Source organism: Nylanderia fulva, unplaced genomic scaffold (genome assembly GCF_048542155.1).
Source record: "Nylanderia fulva isolate GAGA-0341 unplaced genomic scaffold, ASM4854215v1 Scaffold2, whole genome shotgun sequence".
NCBI classification, from domain to species: Eukaryota; Metazoa; Arthropoda; class Insecta; order Hymenoptera; family Formicidae; genus Nylanderia; species Nylanderia fulva.
The window spans coordinates 5,582,221-5,602,657 of NW_028190263.1; the positions used below are offsets into that span (position 1 = coordinate 5,582,221).

Genomic DNA, 20,437 nt, shown 5'->3' on the forward strand with positions numbered 1-20,437 from the left:
TTTAGCAATTAATCCTTCATATCCACGCATCCTGATATACCGCACGCAGTTTTTTACATGCGCTTTGTGTTGCAACGAAATACAACAATTTAAGAAAAATGACAACTGCCAATGCATAAAAGCGCGAGTATTAAAAGCTAAAAATTGAATTACAGAACAAGCCGGATTTAATTCGTGCACCCCGCGGGCAGTGAAAGTGATTTACGTGTACGTTGGCTAACCAAAAAAATCACACATGTGTACATACACGCCGGAAACACATTGCATCGGCATAGACATTTCAAATTCGAGAATATAACTGGAAAAATATAAAATGTTAACTCCTCGTCAGTTGCCTCTCCTGCAGCTTCATTTAAAAATTTTGTACAAAATCTCTGCATCACATTGAAAACAATTCTAAAAGATTTTAACTCGAGATGAGTCTGAAACATGTTTTACACATATCACAAGGAGGTTTCTCAAAATATATATCTTTCTTACTCTTGCAATTTTGTAACTCGACATATGATTAATATTTATAATCAATCTCGTACATTACCTACATAGGACACATGTACGAATAAATGTGCCAGCATCGCGTTTATTACAATTATGATGTATTTACTAAAAGCGCAGGTGTACAATAAGGTACTCTAGACGAAAGTTTATTGCTTCCGCAACAAGTTTCTAGAAGATCATATTGTAGAGAGAGATGATGTTGGAGATATTACACCTGAATTAGAAATACCTGAATGCCATCTTAATGTAAAATATTGTCATTTATATCACACACACACATATATATATATATATATATATATATAATTCTAAGCAGAACATGCACGATTAAAAGTATTGTATTTTTAAATTATTTTAGTGAACAAAACAGTGTTGTAAAAAAAGTCTATAAAATATATGCATATAAACACTATATAGTATAGTAACAAAAATATACGAGTATTATAGGTACAATTTTTAAAATGTTATATATATATATATATATATATATATATATATATATATATACTTTTAATCGTGCATGTTCTACCTAGAATAAAACTCAATATTAAAAAGATGAAATGTTTTTTATATTTGTTTTGAAATATTTCAGATTAAGACTGGTCGTGGAAATATCGAAAAATAGATATGTTCAAGAAAATTAACTTCATATGTCAATCAATTTTATTTCTGATTATCTCATCTATAATAGTACATATTTCTAGACTTTATCGAAATTACTTAAGATCCAATAATATAAAGATATACAATATACCAATTAAATGCTCTTTAATTCAAATAAAGATATATATATATATATATATATATATATATATATATAATATATATTATTTCGGTAAAGTCTAGAAACATGTGCTATTATAGATGAGATAACCAGAAATAAAATTGATTGACATATGGAGTTAATTTTCTTGTACATATCTAGTTTTCAATATTTCCACGATACCAGTCTTAATCTGAAATATTTTAAAACAAATATCAAAAACATTTCATCTTTTTAATATTGAGTTTTAACAGTGTTTTAACACAGCGCTGCTGTGATCGTTATCATGCTTATTTATATAATATTTATGTATTCATTTTCTCTTTCACTAATATATAACTTATAATATTTGTAAATATTAAATTATTCGAAAGTCTGAAAAGAGTTTCCTCTAATTTATATATATATATATATATGAAAAGGATATAATTGTGTATTGAGCGAAAAATATTTTACGAACAAAATGGAGAACTTTGGAATATATTTATCTATGCAATTTCTAGAGTTGTCTCCGAATAGCAAATAGTGCATCAGGTTCACTGATTTAATGTCGTTCATTCTGACATCGCTCAGGTCAAGATATAAATGTTTAAGATGAATTAAGCTCATCGATATATATGTATTTTCTGTTCCCTCAAAATGTAACTTTAAATATACTTTCGTTTTTTCTCTTTTATTCTACACAAGCACGCAATTACACATAAAGTATTAATAAAAAAAATAAATATTTTTGAAAAATTAATCTATATAATTAATAATTATACACATGTATAATCTTTGTAGATTGTGTATGTGTGTTTGTATGATATTTCTGCACAAGTTATATTCTCTTACTGCTATAACATATAACATTTTTAAAATGAGATATATATATACATCAACAAAATCGTATCGCCCCTCCTCCTATTGTTCTATATTCTTTCTGTATTATATAAAATCCCATAAAAGAATAATAATGTGCATGAACTTAAACGCATGATTATTTATCAGGTATCTAAATGCTTGAAAAACCATGGTACCTTGAAGAATTTCTCTGACCTTTATGTTTCTGATCATGGTTTTGAAATCAAAACGAAAAAGCTTACGACTTAATTTGTAAAATTGATTATTCTTCTCTACAAGGCATTTATCTCGATGCTGGAAGCGTACAATTCGATCACGTTGATGGTAAATTTATACGTCAGATCTCGGTACTCGACGATTCCGTCTTTGGGCACTATCTCGTTCAGATACCTGTCGAAGTGCTCAGAACAGTTCAGCAACAAGTGAAACATGTCCTTCAACTTCCCGGACGTGAAGATGGGCGAGAACCGCGTTCTTAATGGTCGCCATCTAACAGAGTCGATCTTGAAGAGGTGCAACGGACAGGGGTTCGGCCTATAAATTATGCATCAGTGTATCAGAAAACGGGAATTACGTTAGAAAGTTTCTTCTCAAAGTTTCCGTGTGATCAACGCCTGCCCGGAAACTTATACGCCAATCCAACTTCATGCTAGAAAAGAAGAAGAAGAAGAAGAAATAGTAGATAAAGAAAAGAAGAAAGAGAGAGAAGCATTTTTTTTTCTTAATTTTTTAAGTTACATTTATTCTGATTATTATTATCTCATTTTACTTCATTTTATTAATGCTTTTGCAATTAAATAATTTAAATAAACAAAAATTATTTCGAAATAAATGTGCATACATATGTTGATAACCGCGTTTTGTGAGGAAAAACAACATTTTAATCGTACAATTAATTAGATATCATACATTTATTTATTATAAGATTCTACTAATTGCAAAATGAAGGCTGTTTCATAATTTTCCCATTGTCGCTCATCTTCACCCGAGTGTTATCGATTAAAATAAAAATATTGCCCAACCGCGTTCTCTCTTTGTCTCTTGTTCTTTATTCTTTCTAGCGACGGAGCTATTCATCGGCATTTTACGAGTTTATTTCAATTTCGCGCGGTGGAATACACATATTAAATGGATTTCGAAAATTCACTTACCGTTTGATCTAGCCGCGCATTTCAATTATATGTTTACTCTTTGTCGATGGCATTCGCCTTTCTATTGAACCACGCGCGCGCATTCGACGAACCCGGTAAAGTCGTGGGGAACGGATGCGGTGCGCGATACAATTGAATTAATCCCGATCGAACAACGCGACCTCCGAAATGAAACAGGAAATCACGTTATCGCACGTGGCGGCGCGTACAACCATGTGTTGCGAAACAAGCGGCTCTCATTAGTTGTTATTGTTCGATCGTGATTAGCAACAAAACCGTTGCTGCTGAATATGGGGCGTTATCGCAATTATATTGCCTACAAGATTATCGTAATCATTTGGATCGCATGAAGAGGAGAGTACGGGAGCAAATGGTGGTCTCTGTTGAAAAGCCTCATTTGATACGACCCTCCTTTCATTTCTCGGCACGCGTTGCTTCAATTACGAAATTACAGCGTGTCAAAATGAATCGAAATATACTCTCCGAATTATTAAATTATTCTGTATCACATTGAAGCATTTAAACATTTTTGAAATCCAATTCCTGCATTGTCTTTTTTTTATTTCGTACACTGGAATCGATGCAAAAATGAATATAAAGCTGCTTAATTTGCTCGATTGCAAGCGCGGTTGTATCAACGTATATAATCGAGCAGAGAGCTTCACGTCGAATCATCCATGGTGAGATGGAGAGCCAAATTGCGTCTTCTTTCGAGATTCATCCGATCGGAGATTCGAATCAGGTTAGCCTGCTCGAGGCGAAGAGACCGTCTTAATTCCTGCAGTTTCCAGCCCGCCTCAATCTGCTTCTCAACTATTTGCCTCTGCAAGGCGGCGATCCGCCGGTTTAAAGCATCGTAATCCGCTTGCAGAGGATCGCCGCTGTAGTTCCAATTAATCGCCGATCGATCGTAGGTCGCAGAAGCGCAGTCTTGTTGCACCATGCCTGAAGTCAATAGACAAATCTTGTCGTGCAGCTCGGCCAGTTGCGTCAACGTCAAAGACTGAAAGAAACGCGAAACGAATCGTTCGCGTTTTAGAAAATTATAGAATCCTATAAGAATACTCTTTTGTATCTGTTATACGATTGCGGAATTCGTATATACATAGAGAGAGAAAAAATCGCCATGAGATTTAATAGATAAAGAAAGGAACCGCGAGACGAGATTAGCAAAATGAACTCTTATCACTACACGCACGTACCTTCAACCAAGATTCAGGGTCAAAAGCTGCAAGCTCATCGCCATTATCCGCACCTGCAACCTTGGTAACTTCTACACCAAGCTCCTAGAAACGATTCATTTCCCGCGTTAATATGCACAAGTCGGAAATTTCGAATTACCCTCTTGATAAATTATCAAATAAAAAGCCGCGTATTAAAACTAATGTCTTCATTATTCTCACCGACAGTTGTTTTATATATTTCTCGTTATCACTCTTGCATTGATTAAAAAGTTCCAATAGTTTATTAATATTTTGCACTTCGATTTCCGCCAGATAAATATTCTCGGACAGTTTTTGCGATTCTTTCAATAACTCTACGATGGATGGCACCGTCCACTCCTTGATCTTTAAGTCATCGACCGGAGTCATCGCCATTGCGGGTTTCGTAGGAATGTTACCATCTATATAGCGTATGTAATCACGCACACGTTGCACGGCTATTATCGCAAAAACAAATATCACCTTGTAGAGTCACCTTGTAGAGATTATGTAATAAAGTTTCATTTTTATTTCACACTTTCTACTTCATAAAAAATTTATTTAAAATACCACTTACTATTAAATTACTATAAAATCTTTATCAACATCACGTAATTAATAGAAAAGATTAATTCAATATTTGCAAAATGTTATTTTCAAATATCACAAGTTTATGGAAATGTTTAGTTTATTAAGATATTAGTCCGACTCTTTAATTAAGAACTATGAATAAGCAAATACGCATTTCTCTCACGATGCGATAAAAACTGTCGAGGTGAAAAAACAGTTAGAAAGTTTTTATGCAAGTTTTACCGTCATATTGCTTTTCAATCTGCTTCTTTAGTAATTCATTCGCCTTAACGAAGTCGCCGCATTCATCCGGTTTAATCACGCCAGCCTCTGGAATTATAAAGATGTCTTCTTTTTAAATGCGAGCGCGGCCGACGAATTCAATGGCGAGAAAAAGGCTCGTCGAAAACCACGAATGAATGAAACGCATTACGCGACTAAATTATGCCCATCGATTTAAATAGTTATGCGATAAAAATGATGATTATTTAATTTTCTAGCGTGCTATGTACACACACACACACACACACACATATATATATATATATATATATAAGCATACTAATAATATTTTATTATTGCATGTATATTATATGTATATTAATATTTTATAATATTTTAATATATCAAAAAAAATTCATATACACAAACCTGCAGCAGGAGAAAGAGAAGATTTCAGTAGTCTATTTTCATGCCGCAAATTGTCAAGTTGTTGATTCAAATCTTCTTTTAGTTTATCGATATCGATGTGCTTTCTTCTCAGATCATCTCGCAACTCTTCATTTTCCATCATTAACTTTTTTAAATCTTGCTGCGCCTTATCATACTCTAGCAATAATTTCGTAAGGTCATCTTTGACTTTATCCAACTCGAGCCAAGCGTTATTTAACTTGATATTCACGTCCCTATTTTCGTTCTCTAATCTGCTACATTCCTCCGTCAGTTTGTTGTTTTCAATCTCGGATTTTCTCAAATCCGCCCGTAATATCAACTCTTGATCTTTCAAAGCAGTCGATTCGATCGTTAGCCGCTCGTTGTCCGCTCGACATCTATTTAAATCGTCCTGCAAATGAGCCAAAGCGTCTTTTAAGACATCCAATTCCTTCAAGGCGGCGCTCCTGTCCGCTCTCACTGCATTCAGATCCTTAACTAAGTCATCGATCTGCGCTTGTGCGTCATCAGCACTAGCCTTTGAAATCGCGGCCTGAACTTTCGCGTCGTTCATCTCCTTTTCGAGCCTCTCTCTCTCTCTCTCTTTTTCACTCGATAAGTCAACAAGCTGTCCTTTCAGAAATTTAATCTCCGTTTCGGCATCGCCGAGTATTTTCTTCAACTCATCGATCTCTTCCTTTAACTCGTTGTTCTGACTCTTGGACTTATCGAAATCGGTCTTCGCTATTGTTAAATCGAACTTAAAGGAATCGAGTTCTGTCTCTATTTTACTATTTTCGTTTCTCAAAACGGCATTTTCGTTCTTTAATTCAATATATTGTTTATTCGCATCATTCAATTCCTTCTTTAAGCTCTCGTTTTCCGCGCGAGTTTTATCCAGTTCTGTCTTCAGCGCTATTAATTCGCCGCCTAGAACGATCATTTCCTTCTCAGTAACTTCCTTGGCAGCTTTATTTAATACAACTTCTTTACCTAATCTGCCGACTTCCATTCGTAAAACGTCTAACTCGTTCAGAAGCGCTTTCTTCTCTTCTAGACATGCAGCCATGTCATATTGTAATTTATCCATTTTATTCTGCGTATTAATCGATATTTCTCTTAAATTTTTTACTTCATCATTCAGTTTGTTATACATTAATGTAACTGAATCCAAATTATTCTGCAGCTTTTCTAAATCTGCTCTCAATTTATTGTTTTCCGATTCTTTATTAGATAAGTCTGACCTAATTTGTTCCAATAATATCTGCTCAGCCATCAGATTGGATGTTAAAGTTCTAATTTCAGCTTTCTGTCTATCATCCTCGCCTTTTAGTTTGCTAAATTCTTCCTCAAATTTCTGCCGTTCTTGCATTAAATTCGTGTTCTTTAATTTCAAATCATCAAGCTCAGATATTAATTTTGTTGATTCATTTTTTAATTCGCTGTTCTCAACTATTAATGTATTTGTTTTCGATTTTAATGCGTCATTATCAGTTCTGAAAGCTAATATCTCATTTTTTATGTTTTCAAGCTCTATTTTTGATATTGATATTTGACGCAACAGATTTTCCTCTTTGCCTCTCATCTTATCATTCTCCGTTCTTAATTTAATCAATTCAGTTTTCAATGCTTCAAGTTCTTCTTTCAGTGCAATGATCTCGTCGCTGACTTTCACCGATTCTTCTACAGCCTCTTCTTTAGCAGATTTTTCGGCGAATAAAATCAGATTTAATTTTTCCAGTTGATTTTTAAGCTCTGTAATTTCTTCTTCAAGCTTAATCTTTTCATTCTTATAAGTTGTTATCTCCCTCTCTAATGACTGTCGTTGAACCTATGAATCATCAAGGTGATTATTATCAAAAACAAAAAGTTAAACGCGAGGAATATAAATTAATTATCTCTACCTTACAGACGTTTAAATCTTCCTTTGTCTTTTCATTCTCAAGAGATAACTTATCCATTTCCATCTTCAGTTTGCAATTCTCTATTTTCCAATATTCTATATCTTCTTCCGACTTAGATAACTGCGATTGAAGATTAGATATTTCCGACCTCAAATTATTAATTTTGTTCGTCATCTCAGCATTTGCACCTTTTAAATTCGACAATTCCTCGTCCAGATTCAACAGTTCTTTCTTGAGGGCATCTCTCTCGTCTTGCAGAGCAAGATTTTGCACTTTTATCTCATCGATCTTCGAGATCAAATTTTTCATTTCGTTTTTCAATGCCGTTAACTCTTCCTGAATGTCTCGTTTAGCAGCAATTTCTGCACTCACGTCCAGTTTTAGTTTGCTGATCTCATCTTGCAAAACGTTGATCTCGTTTTGTACCTCGTCCTTATCAGTCTGTAAACTAATGATCTGAGGCTCGAGCAATTTAACTCGCTTCTCGGCGTCCTCAAGTTGGTTTCTTAATTTATTTACTTCATCCGTCAATAACTTCGCTTGTTCTTCCATTTCGCCTACCTTTGTTTTTAACTTATCATTTTCATTTCTGTAGTTGTCTGTTTCAGCTTTGATAGCTTCGTTGTCTACTGCCATTCGGTGAGTATCTGTTTTTAGTTGTTCATTTATAACTTTCGCCTCTTTCAATTCATTATTTAACCCAGCCGTTTCTTTCCGCAAATCTATAACTTCGTTATTTATTCTTATTAATTCGTTACTTCTATCATCTATCTCCTTCCTCAGATTTTCTATTTCGGATAACAATTTTGTTATTTCTATCTTTCCATCATCCGCCTCTTGTAATAATTCTCTGTTCTCCAACTTTAACTTTGCCATTTCGCTTTGTAGAGCATTGAAATCTGAGAATAACTTATTATTATTTATATTAGCCTTCTCCAATTCTTCCGTAAGAATTACATTCTTGATTTTAAACCCATCCAGTTGTTTCTCTGCGTCATCTAACGCTGAATCTGTCTTAGACAAATCATCTTTAAGAAGAATATTCTCAGATTTAAAGTTGTCTCTCTCAACTGTCAAATTATCTCGTTCCACTTTAACGACAACATTTTCATTTTTTAGTTCATTGTTCTCAATATTCAATCTATCCATTTCTTGCAGTAATCTATCGAGACCGTTCTTTAATGCAGTTCTTTCGGATTTTAACTGATCCGTCTCCGCCACTCGCTTCTCTAACTCATCCCGTAAATGCTTATTCTCAGATAATAATTGATCAACCTCCGCTTTAACATTATTATTTTCGTCTTTCGCAGATTCCAATTCCTTAATCATATTATCAAGATTGTTTTTCAGGGCAACATTTTCTTCTTTAAGTTCATTAGTCTCCAATTTAGCATTTTCCAATGCCTTCTTCAAGAATTCATTCTCAGTCCCAAGACTATGCAAATTGTCTCCCGCATCCCCCAGCTCCTTTTGCGCCACTTGAAATTTTTCTTCCTGGAGACGCAGGTTAACATTCAACTTATCGATCTCGTTCCTTAACTCGTTATTTTCGTCTTTCATTCTCTTCAATTCCTCTTGTGTTTCTCGTATTTCTTTATCTAATGACGCATTCTTAATACTTAATTCATTGCACTCGGATTTCATTGTTTCAATATGCCGCCTCAGGGATTCGCTTTCGTTGTTTAGTTTATTTATTTCATCATCTCTCTCCGACATAACGTTCTGTATCCTTCCTAATTCATCGAGAAGTTCCTTTTTCTCCGTTTCGAGATTATACAGTTCAGACTTCATATCTTCGATCTTGCTCTGCAACTTGCTCACGCCTAACATTGCTAGTTCGGATTGCCGCAGGCTGCCAAGAAGCTCCGTAATCTGCAAACAAGTCCAATTGTCATGAATACCGAGTTGCGAGTTGAACAAGTCTAAACATCTCCCAATATTCGTCTTATTGTTCGATAAAATAAAATTATCTACATGTAGCACATTTACATAACTTTCACATGCGATTGATTGCAAATATCTCTGCGAACGCAGACAAAAAAAGCGAAATACCTTAGCGTCAGATTCCTCTTTTTCGATCTCAACCACTTGGTCCACCGTGTCTTTTCGGCTGACGGTCACCTGATCCATATCTAATGCCAATGCAGCGGAAACCGCTTTCTGCTCTTCAAGTTCGCTCTTTAGAGCCTCCGCGTAAGCCGTTTTCTCGTCCAAATGCGTTTTCAATTCAGTCAGAAGCACTTCGCAGTTCTGAAGCCGGTTTAGTAACGTCGACGTATCTATTTCTTCCTCGTCTATAGACGGTGGAGCGACACTGTCTTTTAAGATCGGTACAGCAACCTCCTTGATTGAACGACGAATTTGCATCAACTCTGCTTGCAAACGCTCGTTCTCTATTCGTAGATTTTCGTAGCTCTCTGAGAGATCCACCGACGTCTGCATTGATCTCTCGACAACCACGGACACCTGTTGATCGGCTTTCTGACCATCTTTCATTAACTCGCGAAGCTTTGCCCTCAAACGGTTTAATGCCGCGCAGGAAGTATCCTCCTCGGCTTCCGCCAGTTTCAGCTTAAAATGCGATATCGTGTCTCGCATTCTGTCGAAATATTAACAGTTTATACGTAATTATATTGATGCTCCGCGTTTAATGAAGATGGATGGTTTTCAAGGAAAGATTGCGAGTAAATAAAGTGTGATTAATCTTCCTTCAAAGCTATAACTTTGCAAAGTATAAGACAAAAAGCACTTTTAACCATTAATTTCTAAACGATTAAGTGAATATTAAATTCATAGAATACGATGTTATTTTTTTCTACTTATTATTATTCCTATTTTTCAAAACGAATACGTGAAAAGAGGCATTCGCCGTGTTGGCGAAATTTCAATTAGCATTAGTACTGTTTCTTTTCGGCAACGAAGCGATCTCTCTGCGCTGCTATTTTTTTCCTCATGTATTTAACTTTCTCGCAAGGATCGTCGCAGCAATCTCGTTCGGCGAGGCTCTCCTCGAGGTTGCAAATTTTTTCTGCCAGTTCCTCATTTGCATTCTGCAGCCTTTCGTTTTCCTCGCGATAATGCACGAGCAAGGGATCGGGACGAAATATTCTGTCGGACTTCGCACCTACATGAAAATTATTTGACCGCTCGAAATATATTCGTAATCCTCTTTTATACAGCTAAAAAGAACGCGGGTCTCTTGCGGTGCGCTATGCATACCGATTCCGCAGAATTAAACGGGAAGAACAAGAATAAAATTTATTATGTAGTATATATATATATATCATAATATGTAATAAATAACATATATAAAATATATAATATATAGTAATAAGAAGGCACATCTCCACATTGAATTATATAATTAAATTGAAAAATTATTTCATCCGGGTAAACTTTTATGCAAAACCGAGCAATACAAAACGAAGTTTTTATTGTAGAAATTTTTATGCTAGAAGTATTTCATGAGTGGAACATGACCGACCTTATTCCTCGTATGATACGGTAGGTATATATAAGAGACGTAATAATAAAGAAGCAAACAAAAAGAGAGAAATATTCGGCTATGGAGTGGAACATCGATACCGAATGATTGTAGGGCTTGTTTCAGAGACCTATTTTCGCTCTCAAGTTGCAATCGTTCCATGCGCCACTTCTTCATCTGGCACTTCATTACCGTCAGCTTTCGCAGAGCAAACGACAGATCGTAGATCTCCGATTCTTTCGAGTTGTCGCTGAAAGGATTGTAATCGCAGCAGCAGCAAGGCTCGTGCGGAGGTTCGATCGATTTCGGCGTTCTCGGTGCATGGCATCCGCATGAACAAAACGGTGGTGTATATCGATCCTCCATGGCCTCTGTTATAATTTTGAGGAGACCATGCTTAACCTCTCAGCGTCATGTGACACAACGAATTTATTTCCTAAAATATCCGCGTCTCTGTAACAATTCCGATAACGATTTTAAAAGCGTATAAAAATTTAACTTGATTACTTTTACATCTATTAACTAATCTAATAATCTAAAATCTAATTTTGTATTATACTTCTTCCAACACATTGAGTCGACAAACATTATTGGAAATTAAGATGAACTAATTCGGATCGATTCATGGAGAATTCACGTCTGTCGAGTGATCTAAAACTGTTGATTTAACAAATTTTTTGCCGATTTTTTTTACATAAGTTTTGCGCGAGAAAATTCGGACGACATCGGTCATATTTTTGGACTAGGTTGAAATTATTCTCGACGAGTTCAACACTGACACACACACGAGATCGATATAACTCGACTTATTAATACCGCGAATTAAACTTCGGATGATTACATTGAGAATTCTAATTCTAAGATTATACATTGAGAATTTCGGTCGCATCTCGAGAATCTCACGTTAGAGATCCCATCTCAGGGGTGGCTTATGGCAGCTTTTGGATGGAGACATTAGAGGACACGCGCATTATTCACCAAGTTTCCTCTCGCGAAGTTCGCGCACCGGGAAACCGGAAGTACCGGTTATGTACGACCCACATAATTAAGCGGTCGCTATAATTGAATTGCGCGCACAGTATGCCCGGCGAGTCCTCGTTAGAACAGTCTTATTAGGTGTTCCGATATTGAGGGGCCGGCGCAGCGATACTGAACGCTTCTTAAGTTTCGAGAGTTTCGAGAGCACTTGAACCACGGTTCGGTTCTGTTCAAGAACTTATCGAGAGGTCCCGTCATCAATTAAATCTGCGCGGTAATTGCAAAGGAAAGAGGAAAACAGCGGCGGTACTGGGATCCCGAACTTCACGAAACTTTGCGCCACGTTTTTGCTCACCCTTTTGCTTTTGCCGCTGTTACTCGTGCAAAATCATCATTTCGTTAAGCGAATTCACGTAACGAAACAACGGGAACCGACTCTTACAAGATGTATTATTAATGTAAATATGTTGTAAAGAAATATGATCTGCTGTGTCACGTTGATCGCACGCTGACAAATTTCGAAACGAATTGAAGATATCTCTATTTGTATTTTTCTGTCATGTCTATGTAAAAATCGATTTTTCTTACTTTTGGATACATTCGCTCCTTCTCTCCAAGATGTTCCAATATATACCTATACAAATTTTCAAGTGTTAGTTTTTCAAATATTGACAAAATGTTTATGGAAAATTTCAAAGTTCCTGTAATAAAGTTCGGATACACGTCATAATAAGAAAAGGAATATTCATCGATATATTTGTGCCAGTCACGATGCTTGTATTTAATGTATAAACAACACTAACGTTAACCACAACAAAATTAATTAATATAAAAGGTATATAATAATCTTTTGTTAAACATTTTCAACAGTTTTACAACATTTTTTCATCTGTCATTAATTAATTTAGCAAAATTGTCGCCCATAACATATGTTACATATGTTACATAACCCCGGGAAAATTGAAGAAGCGACACAATGAGCGACGGATATCTCGACGGTTACTTGCCAGTGATCGCGATTGACGTCGCCATCGAAGAGAAGACGAGAATCGCCGAGATGGCTGTTGCAACTTTGCATAAACTGCACAACATGATGCGGCAGATGAAGGATTGGCGGGAGGATAGCGCGAAATTGAAGAGCAATATCTGGCGAATGAAAATGGCTCTGCGGGCGGATGACAAGAACGAGAACGATAACCAGCAGATCGACCCTTTGATCGTGCATCAGAGGGCAGAAATTATCCGGTTGGAACAGGCGAACGACACTTTGGGGAACGAGGTAACGAGTCTGAAAGATGCCCTGACGAAAGCCGAAGAGGATATCGCACGTGTCGCCGTTTCCGAGATGAGCGATAAGATCGCCAGAATCGAAGACGCGTTCTCGTACGAGAGGGAACGTCTGAACGACGAAATTCTGCACCTGAGGAGGCAACTGAGGGAAGCTGAGAAAGGCGAGACGAGCGTACTCAAACAACTCAGGGAGAAGCTGAACGAGTTCGAGAGAGGCGATCGAACATTAGAAGCATTATTTGCGAACGCGATCGGCAAAATCGTCGAGACGGTCGTCGGTCTTTCGGAGGAACTCGTGAATGTTAGCGAAAGCATGTATCGATTTAAGGCAAAAAATAAAAACTTGCGTCTCAAGGTGAACAAATTCAGAGCTATGCTAAGGTTGAGATGCGGTAGCAGCACGGAATATTGCAAGAGGATCGGCGAACTGAACAATCTTGCGGAACAACTGATGGGAGAGATGGGCCGATTGAAAGTTATTCGCGAGAACGCGAATTGCGGCGAAAGTTCAGACGCTACGGATATTTCAGATGTTGTTAGACACGTGGAAAGCTTGATGAACGACTTGAGGAACAATCTGAAGAACGATCACCAAGCGATTATCGCCGCCGGCGATCCAGACTGTTTGAAATACATGAAGAAAGTAGTTAATCTGAAAGTAAACCTGAGAATGTTGTCCGTAGAACTTAGACGATCGAACGTGCCGATACATAAACGATCGTGCGAGAATGTCCAATGCAAAAAGTATTTAGAAACAGCTTTATCGTTGAATAATTTTTTAAAAGAAATCGACATGGAAATTGAGAAAATAAAAATTCAACCGATGGACAAGTATTGCAGAATCGGTGGCATCAGCGGCTCGCAATTTATGACAAAAGTCATAGAGCTTGAAAATATTGTTAGAAAATCAACCGCGGTAACCGCGATCATAAAACAGAGCCCGTTCAAAATTATAAACGCTAATGGGAAAATAATGCAAGAGCTGGAAGACTTGATCGATCGATTGTGTTGCAAAATCAAGGACCTCGAAATTTTCGACGATCGCGCAAATTTATGCGAAAGAATCGTACACCTGGAAACTTTGATCATGGATCTGAAATTAGAACTGATGGAGAAAAACGAGCGTATAAATGCGCTGAACGATGACTATGTAAGCGTTAAATTAACATTAGAAGGAAATTGTAAGAAATACGAGAGGATCATCGATGACATATGCGAGGAAAAAAAGAGTCTTCGAGAAGATATAAAGAGAAGGAAACAAGAAATATTAGAATTATCGCGTGAACGCGAATATTCCGAGCAACGTGTCGCGGAAATGCAACTGATGAAGGTTGAAATTGACGCGGTAAGGAAAAAATTGCGGGACCTTCGCGATGACAAAGAGACGCTATTAGGGAAAACAGAAGAGATGCGTAATACTCTGCGCGAGAGAGACAAGGAAATTGAGGATATTATTATTCAGCGTAATGCGCTGAAAGGGGACCTCGGGGCCGAGGTGGAGGACCTGAAGATGAAACTTGGGATCGCTTCCGACGAAAATGTAAAATTGAGAAGTATAATTGAGGGACTTCGGAAACAGGAGGAAAGCGAGTGTCTGGACAAATTGAAAAGTTCCGTGGAGGAGAGCGACGATGAGAACAACCGAAACAATGGCGAATATGCGCGAAACCTCAGGGATGAATTAGAGCGCTTGAAAGCCGAGTCAAATGAGTTTGAAGTAAGCCTGAACGAAGCGAACGAGCGAATCGACTACCAGAAATGCCCGTTGGATAAAGCAATCGGCGACAGGGCGAGATTGGAAGATGAAATTTCTAATCTAAAGTCTAATGAACAATCGTTGACGTATCGATTGAACGTCCAGACGAGCGTCAACAAGGAAACATCGAGGGAATTCAAACGAAGTAGAGCGACGACGGGGAACAAAGCGTTCGGGAGTAAAGTCAAACAGCTTCAGAACGAGAAAGAACAACTGGAGGCGGAGCTGTCGAAGTTGAGATCCGAAAAAGGATTACTGGATAAGTCGATGGCCGATGCCAATAACAAGTGCGCCGCGTTGCATGATCAAATTAACAAATTGAAGTCCGAGCGTAACGACCTGCGGGAGAAGATAAGCGAGCAGGAAACTGCAGCGGAGAATTTAAAGTTCGAGTTGAAGAAGGCACGAGAGGATCTCGAAAACGCGGCCGCTCAATCGACGCGACTGCGATCGGAGAACTCGAGGATCGTCGAGGATTTCGACGCACTGTCTCTCCGAACCAGCGAGGCCGAGGATCGCGTACGAGTGCTGTTGACAGAAAAGAACGAGCTGGTGACGCGTATTAACGAGCTCGATGATGAGAACGTAGCTCTGCGAGAGCGCTTGAATAAAGCGAAAGCGGAGAATGAATATTTTTCCGCGGAATTGAATAAATCAAGAGTCGAAAATGACAAAGCGGAGGCGAGAAATGTTCTTCTGCGGGTCACCTGCGACGAAAAAGAAAGGGATAACGTTCAGTTGAGGAAAGAGAGAGACTCCGCGAGGGAGAGACTTAATGAAATCGGTAATCGATTGCAAATCCAGCGAACCAAGTACGAGACGTTGCGATATGTCGCAGCCGCGTTACGCCACGAAAATAACGAGAGCAAGAGTCACCTAAATAAAGTTGACATGGTGTATCCGTTTGTAATAGACTACGAGCGGGAACTCGCGAACGCTCATAACAAGGTTAAACACAGGCAGGATTACTCGGATGCCACGCGTAGCGTAAAGGTCGAAATTGGCGAGCGGAGGCAAGGCGACACAGAACTCAAAGTAAAATCTGATACATACACGTGCCACGATGACAAAGTAAAGATCAAAGACAAGCCCAATGACGAAATAAAGAGGTCGAGAACGGGGAATAAGGCTTTGAAATTGGAACGGGCAAATTTGAGATCCAAAAACTCCGAGATTACGATGGAACTGGCTTGCACAAAAGACGAATTCGAGAGTCCGGTAACGTGGACGAAAGGATCTAACGACAAAGAAATTATCGGCTCTATCTTGAGGAAATTTGACATCGTAAATATCTGGTATAGAAAAGAGATAAGCAATTATTTCCGTTATTTCCACGAGCTACCGAAGATGCTCGACGATAAAGAAAGGTCTACGGTCACTATCGATCAGCTCCGAGTCGAGAATAGAGCCCTGAAGATGAAAGTAGATATTCTGCGTGATAGTCTCAACTTCGGTCTGATGAACGGCGAGAAAACGAAGACCGACTTCGGTAGAGCAACGGAGGAGATTCAGGCTTTGAAACTCGAGCTGATAAATCTAAGGGACGAGAAAGCGGCGTTGAGGTCACGACTCGAGATGTTTAAGAAAGAATTAAACGCATTAAAATCCGAAAAGATGGCTTTAAAGGATGAGCTCGCCGCTTCGAGGAAGTCGAACTTCGATCTTAGACTCAAAGTGAACGGCTTACTAAGTGTTAACGAAAAGTTAAAGGAGACAAATGTGGGATTAGAAGGTCATTTGCGGGACACATTGAGAGAGATGAATGAACACGCCGCAGTATTTGTAACATCGGAGAAAAGCTCGAGAAATTATTTTGAAAGCACATTAAATGACGATTCAAAGAGGTGCAATTTTCCCAAAAGAAATTTACGTACGGTCAATCGACTTGATTATGCTTTCTCTAAAAATCGTGGGCTTCAATTCATCGAAGAAGACCTACAACATATAGAAGGACAAAAAGCTATGAGTTAAATCCTGATATTGACAGATACAAAATATATTTTATCCGCATCATTATCTAATTCACATCATGAAATTATGATTTGTATATTGAAATTGATTTGTATAGCTGCAAATTATAGCTTGTAAAATGTTAAAAATTAAAAATTTGTGCAAGTATAATTTTATTACGCTCTGATAACTTGTCGCAGCTTTGAATACCTTCGTATACTTTATTTACCTTCTTTACTTGATAAAGGTTTCACGTAAAGTTCTTCTAAAATTCATAAAGGTAACTCGTGTTCTCTTAGCAAGCGCCAAAGAATCATTTTAAGAGCAACTGACAAAACCTCCTGAAAGCGCGCAGCTACTTAATCTTCAGCGCTTTTAGAACGACGAGTAGTTAAAGCCAAACAGGACAATGACAACAGCGGCGTGACGACGATAAGGACGAAGTGCGGTGTCGGTGGAGCGCGTAATAATGCATTTTAATCGCGTGCGCATGTCGAGCCATTATCGCATACTCTACGACCACGGCATCACGTCGAAAATTCTCATCTGAGATTATTTCAGCAAAAAGCCGAAGCTCGTTCTGCGGCATAGTTGCTCTGCTCATCTATCATTCCCCTAGACTGCCAGAGTGCAACGTGGCACGTTGCAAATAAACGCGGATAGTCCTCGAGCATTCCTGCAACCGTATCCATCTCTTTTATATCTCTCGGTCTTTAACTTTTAATTTTTATCACTATAAAGTGCGCCATAATTAGATTACAATTAGATATTCGCGAAGAGAAAACGATGCTCCTCTTTTATTCATGTGACTTTGCGAAGCATATCGTTTTTAAACGCCAACAGAAATAAATAATAATTTATGTAATGTAATCAATTTTCGAATATATTATAAAAATCAATAAATGATTATCTTCACTTATTTACTTATTTTAATTGCGACGCTTGTTTTAATCACAATATTCAAACTTATTTCGCTACAATTATCCTTGTTTGTATTCTCTGTTAATAAATTTATTAAATGCCGCTATGTATGTTTTGTAAATTATATGCATATGATTTTTACTTGAATTCAAATGCTAAAATTTTATCGCGAGAGTTGAATATTCTATTTGCGTTTTTTGAAGCATCTCTGGTGTCGTACTGCGGTTACTTAAAAGTGGTCTCGCTCGTAAAATATCATTGCTTCTTTCGTTAAATTTCTCCTTTCGTGTGTAATAAAAATTTCACGTCGCATATTCGCTTGAACGATACAAGAAATAAAATAGTAAATTTCAGTATATTGCGTTTATAATATATGGCTCTTAAATTTTTGTCAAATTATATTGATCAAATTGATTAAATATTTTATGTGCATAATTACAATAGCCTGTTCTTTCTTTATCATTTTCTTCTCCTTCTACTAATTTTAATTTTCCCTTTGCCTAATAAGCACACGATCATCTTATCGCAATTAGTCAGCAACATATATCAACATATATACTATTAAAAGTTAAAATCAACATATATACTATTTATCTGGGCGAAGAGGCAAACATTCACTAATTAACAAAGCTCGAGATGACTGCGCTTTATTGTATGTGTAATAATTAATAAATATACGAGATATTTGTGAAAAGACAGATTAAAATGTTATCGGATGCGACACCAAGCAATCGAACTTTTTATTTTAAAATAATTTTACATCAAAACAATCAAAATATTTTTAACGTGAAAAATCATATAAAATTCTTATCAAACTATTTCTGTTTATTTTATTATCTTGATATCATCTCAATTAAAAGAGAATCACAGAAATCAAATATTGCATGAGTTATTTTGAACTAAAATTTATTATTTGTTATTATTATTTTTTTTAAGTATTTTATATGAAATTTGGTGGAAATATAATAATATATACTTTCTATTTTTATTTTCATCTATTACACAAATTTTTGTTTTGAAATTTATAATTTATAGATAGAATTTATAGATAGAATTTGTGAAAGAGAATAATCATATCTGACAGAATAAAACCGAATATTATATAGTTTATTTAACCAGACCAACACAGTCTCGAAATTGTTATATAAAAAAATATGGTAATCGTGTATACGCAATCGTGATAGAGTTTTTATGCTCTGCGTGTAATTTTTTTATTTTTGCAATACGCACGTGGAATACGCACGAAATAAAAGCGCACTCGTATGCGATATGAAAAAACGTATTCGGAAATATATTTTGTAATAACTTTCGTTGATAAATCAACTGATCGCGTGTAACAGTGAACGCGCATAAAACCATTGAATTGTCGTAACGACAGATGTTACAACGGGTACTTCTTTGTTTTGCGACTCTGCACGCGAGATACACATCGATGAGAATTTTTCTGCTCGCGACTCCACGTTACGGCAGATCAAATATATCCGGAAAAATATTATTTATACACACCTATATATATGTATTATATATGTATATATTATGTATGCATACAATTATACATTATATAAATGATATTTCAAATGAATAAGATATCTCCCCAGACAACAAAACGTCTAAAATCGGGACATAAGACGTCTTAAAGGAGAACATCATTAAGATGTATTTTAAACATCATAATAAAATATATATTTAAGACGTCAATAAGATAGCTTTAAGACGTCTTATGTCTCGTTTTTGGACGTGATGTTGTTTGAGTCCTCTATTCGGTCAACGCGAAATTAATATACCTAAACATGATTTCAAACATTTATTTTATCCTGTATATTCCCCGTTATGAATGCATGACTTATCTAGACTAGAGTCCTACTGTATATCAATACTTTAAGTACTCGAAATAAATGATTAATTAGCGTTACTAGTGATAAATTTCTATAAGGGATATAGGACTTATATAGGATTTTATCTTTATGTAGTCTCGACATATGTTTTTCTTTATTTCAAAATTAAATTAGAGATATTAAGGTGTCAGTTTATCTTAAAATATCTTTAACAGGAAATTGGAATAATATATAACTTCAAAAATATATAACTCAATAAAATATATAACTCAAAAATATAAACTTCATAATAATATAATAATAATACTTTGGAATTGAAAAAACGATATCTTTCTCCATCATGTGCGATGCGCATTGTAATTTCCTGCTAAAAATATTTCAAGATTAAATTGATACTTTAATATCTTTAATTTAATTTTGAAATAAAAAAGACATATCTATATAGACAATTCATTCAAATCTGTACATCTAAAAATAAGAGATTATTTCAGAAATTTATCACAAAATATAAATTTTGCATTTCTTTTTTTTATTGCTTCTAAATTGACGTTTCTAAAATTATTTTCATTATAACCATGCTATTGTAACACAGAGACAATAAATACGCAGGTCGTTGTAAATAAAGCACACGATGCATCGAG

At 36.3% G+C, this 20,437-nt stretch overlaps 2 protein-coding genes across 2 annotated transcripts; one reads left to right on the top strand and one right to left on the bottom strand.

The window, feature by feature from the left end:
* Positions 1-3,366: 3,366 nt before the first annotated feature.
* LOC114942879 (uncharacterized) lies at positions 3,367-11,432 on the bottom strand. Its single transcript, XM_085481957.1, has 9 exons — positions 11,168-11,432; positions 10,484-10,706; positions 9,635-10,181; positions 7,583-9,454; positions 5,679-7,509; positions 5,271-5,357; positions 4,659-4,915; positions 4,458-4,541; positions 3,367-4,258 (listed from the first exon to the last, which is right to left on the bottom strand). The coding sequence occupies exons 1-9, from the start codon at positions 11,430-11,432 to the stop codon at positions 3,917-3,919; spliced, it is 5,508 nt and encodes a 1,835-aa protein (XP_085338083.1). The 3' UTR covers positions 3,367-3,916.
* Positions 11,433-13,020: 1,588 nt separating this feature from the next.
* Positions 13,021-17,385, top strand: LOC114942994 (uncharacterized). Its single transcript, XM_029318530.2, is given in 2 exon segments — positions 13,021-17,056; positions 17,288-17,385. Coding segments are annotated over 2 exon segments (4,134 nt in total).
* Positions 17,386-20,437: the final 3,052 nt, after the last annotated feature.